Source organism: Penaeus japonicus, unplaced genomic scaffold (assembly GCF_977035675.1).
Source record: "Penaeus japonicus unplaced genomic scaffold, GWHDUDI00000001_assembly GWHDUDI00000038, whole genome shotgun sequence".
NCBI classification, from domain to species: Eukaryota; Metazoa; Arthropoda; class Malacostraca; order Decapoda; family Penaeidae; genus Penaeus; species Penaeus japonicus.
Window position 1 is genome coordinate 14,401,344 of NW_028234440.1, and position 2,500 is coordinate 14,403,843.

Here is a 2,500-nt window from a genome sequence, read left to right on the forward strand (position 1 = left end):
ATATATATTATAATACTATTTAATATGTATATTTATTATATATTATATATATATATATACATATATGTATGTATATATGATTAGATTGATAATGAACCTAAAGAGAAAGTAGATGATCTTTCAAATTTTTACCTCTGATTAATCCACCATTTCCGTCTTTCGGCCTTTTTTGCCTTCACTTTTATGTTTCATTTTCTCCCCAACTTTAACAAATGGAAAAAAACAAACAAACATTGTTTCTGAAGTTAATTTATTGAAAATTTCACTTCAGCTAAAGATACATCGTAGTTTGTGAACTATAAACCAGTACAAAACATGTTCCCAAATTTCTTTCTTCTTTACATTGATCATCAACAAAATAATCCGTCATTCCAAAGAATAATCTTTGATTCTCCTAAACGGCCTTATCTTCGGGGCGGCCAAACTGCTCGTTCGTGTGTTCGTTTTTGTTACAGATTGTATGTAGAAGAAAGGTTAGAGGATAATAGAATTATTTAAATAGAAGAGGTTGAGGAGTCCTGGCAAGGGATCAGGGGATGGAGAGGTTGGCAGGACGACAAGGATCAGACGAGGAACGACCAGGACGACTCCGTTACACAAGCCAGCTCCTTCTGGTCGAACACGGTGCCCTCGCCACACATGAAGCTAAGGAAATAAACATTGAAGTTAGACCAAAGTTGAATCTCAATTAGTATTCGTCTACGAAGATTTTAACAAATGAATTCATTTCCCTCTTTCTTTTCTTATCGCCATTCTTTCATACTTTACTTGGTAGGGATATTTTTGGTAGAGATATTTTCGAAGTGCATAAACACTTATAAGTACATATAATCATGTAGTGACATCCTTTCTCAATGGCAAAGACAGCGATTGTACTCACCTGTACTGGTAGGTCTCTACAGCGCCGTTAGAGAAGAGGGCTGGGTTACAGATGTGGAAGACACGGCATGAGTTGTCCTGGTCAGCATAGTAGCCGTAGGGACGGTCGAGGCAGTTGAATGAAGATGAGATACTGCCTAGCAGGAAGCTAGCTCCAGATGGAAGGTTCAAAGGCTCAAAGGCTCCATTGACAGAATCACTGGAAGAATCGAAGGTGGAACCGGATCGGAAGAGGGCGCTGGTCTGAGACTGAGAGTTCTGTGAGATGCGGTTGTTAGAATTCTGTTGGCTAGACTGGAAACGGTTGTTGAAGTTCTGTTGGTTGTTGGAGCCGAGTTGGAAACGGTTGGAATTCTGATTGTTAAAGCTGGACTGGAAGCGATTGTTGGAATTCTGGTTGTTGAAGCTGGACTGGAAGCGATTGTTGGAATTTTGGTTGTCAAAGCTGGACTGGAGACGGTTGTTGGAATTCTGTTGATTAAGACTGGACTGGAAATTAGCAGAAGAACCTTGCTGGAATTGACTGTCGAGGTTCTGTTGGTTGTTCACTGTGGAGAATGTGGAAGCAGAGTTCCTCTGGTTGCCGAAGGTCTGGATAGAGTTATCTTGTTGATTGTTGGATTGGAATCGGCTTCCAGAGTTAATCTGGTTATTGTTGGTCTGGAATCGGTTGTCGGAACCAAACTGATTGGAACCTGATCGGAAGAAGCTGTTGCCAGACTGAATGTTTGAATTCTGCTGGAATCGATTTCCTCTGTTATTTTGGGAGGCGTTCGAATCGAAGGAGCTCTGTTGGACTGAACCAGTCTGGAACTGGTTGCGGTTGCTGCCAGCATTATTCTGGAATTGGTTGTTGTTCTGGAAGGATCCAGACTGACGGAAAGTGTTGATACCGGAAGTGGCAGTTTGGAAAGTGTTCTGGAAGGAGTTGCCTTGCAGCTGGTTATTCCTATTCAGGGAGGAAGTTGAGGTGAAGCTTCCACCCTGTTGGAAGTATCCGGGAGAGGCAAGCCTGACAGCAGTATCATACTGCCTTTGTTGCTGGAACTGCTGTCCAACAGCGACAGCTGCCAGGGCCACTGAAAATTAATTTATTTCATTATTAGAAGAACAAAAAATAGATTTAAAAGTATACAAAAACATATATGTATATATAGAGAGAGAAATGAATAGACAGACAGAGAGATAGCTACATAAACACACACATGTATGTGTATATATGTATATATATATATATACAGATATGAATGTATATATGTGTATATATGTATATATATACATATATGAATGTACATATATTTATGTGTGTGTGTCTGTACAGTCATCACAGCTACAAACAAACGATGGTACTATGATGAGTATATCTATATTTATGACCAAGACCATCTAAACTAACTGAAAGTATTTCCAACTCACCAACAATGAGAAGCTTCATGTCTGTCGAGGGCGGAGAGGTGCGTTCGACTATGACCTGGCTGCTATGTCTCGCCCTTATATAGTCCGGTTTTGAAGGACGAAGAACTCACTTGATCAAAGGTCGGGGCAGGTCCTGGCATGGGAGAAAGGAATAAAGCATATCTGTATCATAGAATGATAATGAGTGCTTTAGTGTTGATTAAAG

The 2,500-nt window shown here is 40.2% G+C and overlaps 1 protein-coding gene across 1 annotated transcript; it reads right to left on the reverse strand.

The window, feature by feature from the left end:
* Positions 1-538: 538 nt before the first annotated feature.
* On the reverse strand, positions 539-2,358 carry LOC122249382 (uncharacterized). Its single transcript, XM_086532838.1, has 3 exons — positions 2,296-2,358; positions 881-1,958; positions 539-645 (listed from the first exon to the last, which is right to left on the reverse strand). The coding sequence occupies exons 1-3, from the start codon at positions 2,312-2,314 to the stop codon at positions 564-566; spliced, it is 1,179 nt and encodes a 392-aa protein (XP_086388964.1). The 5' UTR covers positions 2,315-2,358; the 3' UTR covers positions 539-563.
* Between the last annotated feature and the right edge of the window lie 142 nt (positions 2,359-2,500).

Excerpts from the sequence above, each read along its gene's own strand:
- LOC122249382 (XM_086532838.1), bottom strand. Across the intron at positions 646-880 it reads GTAGAGACCTACCAGTACAG|CTTCATGTGTGGCGAGGGCA; the intron begins GTGAGTACAATC and ends TTATTTCCTTAG.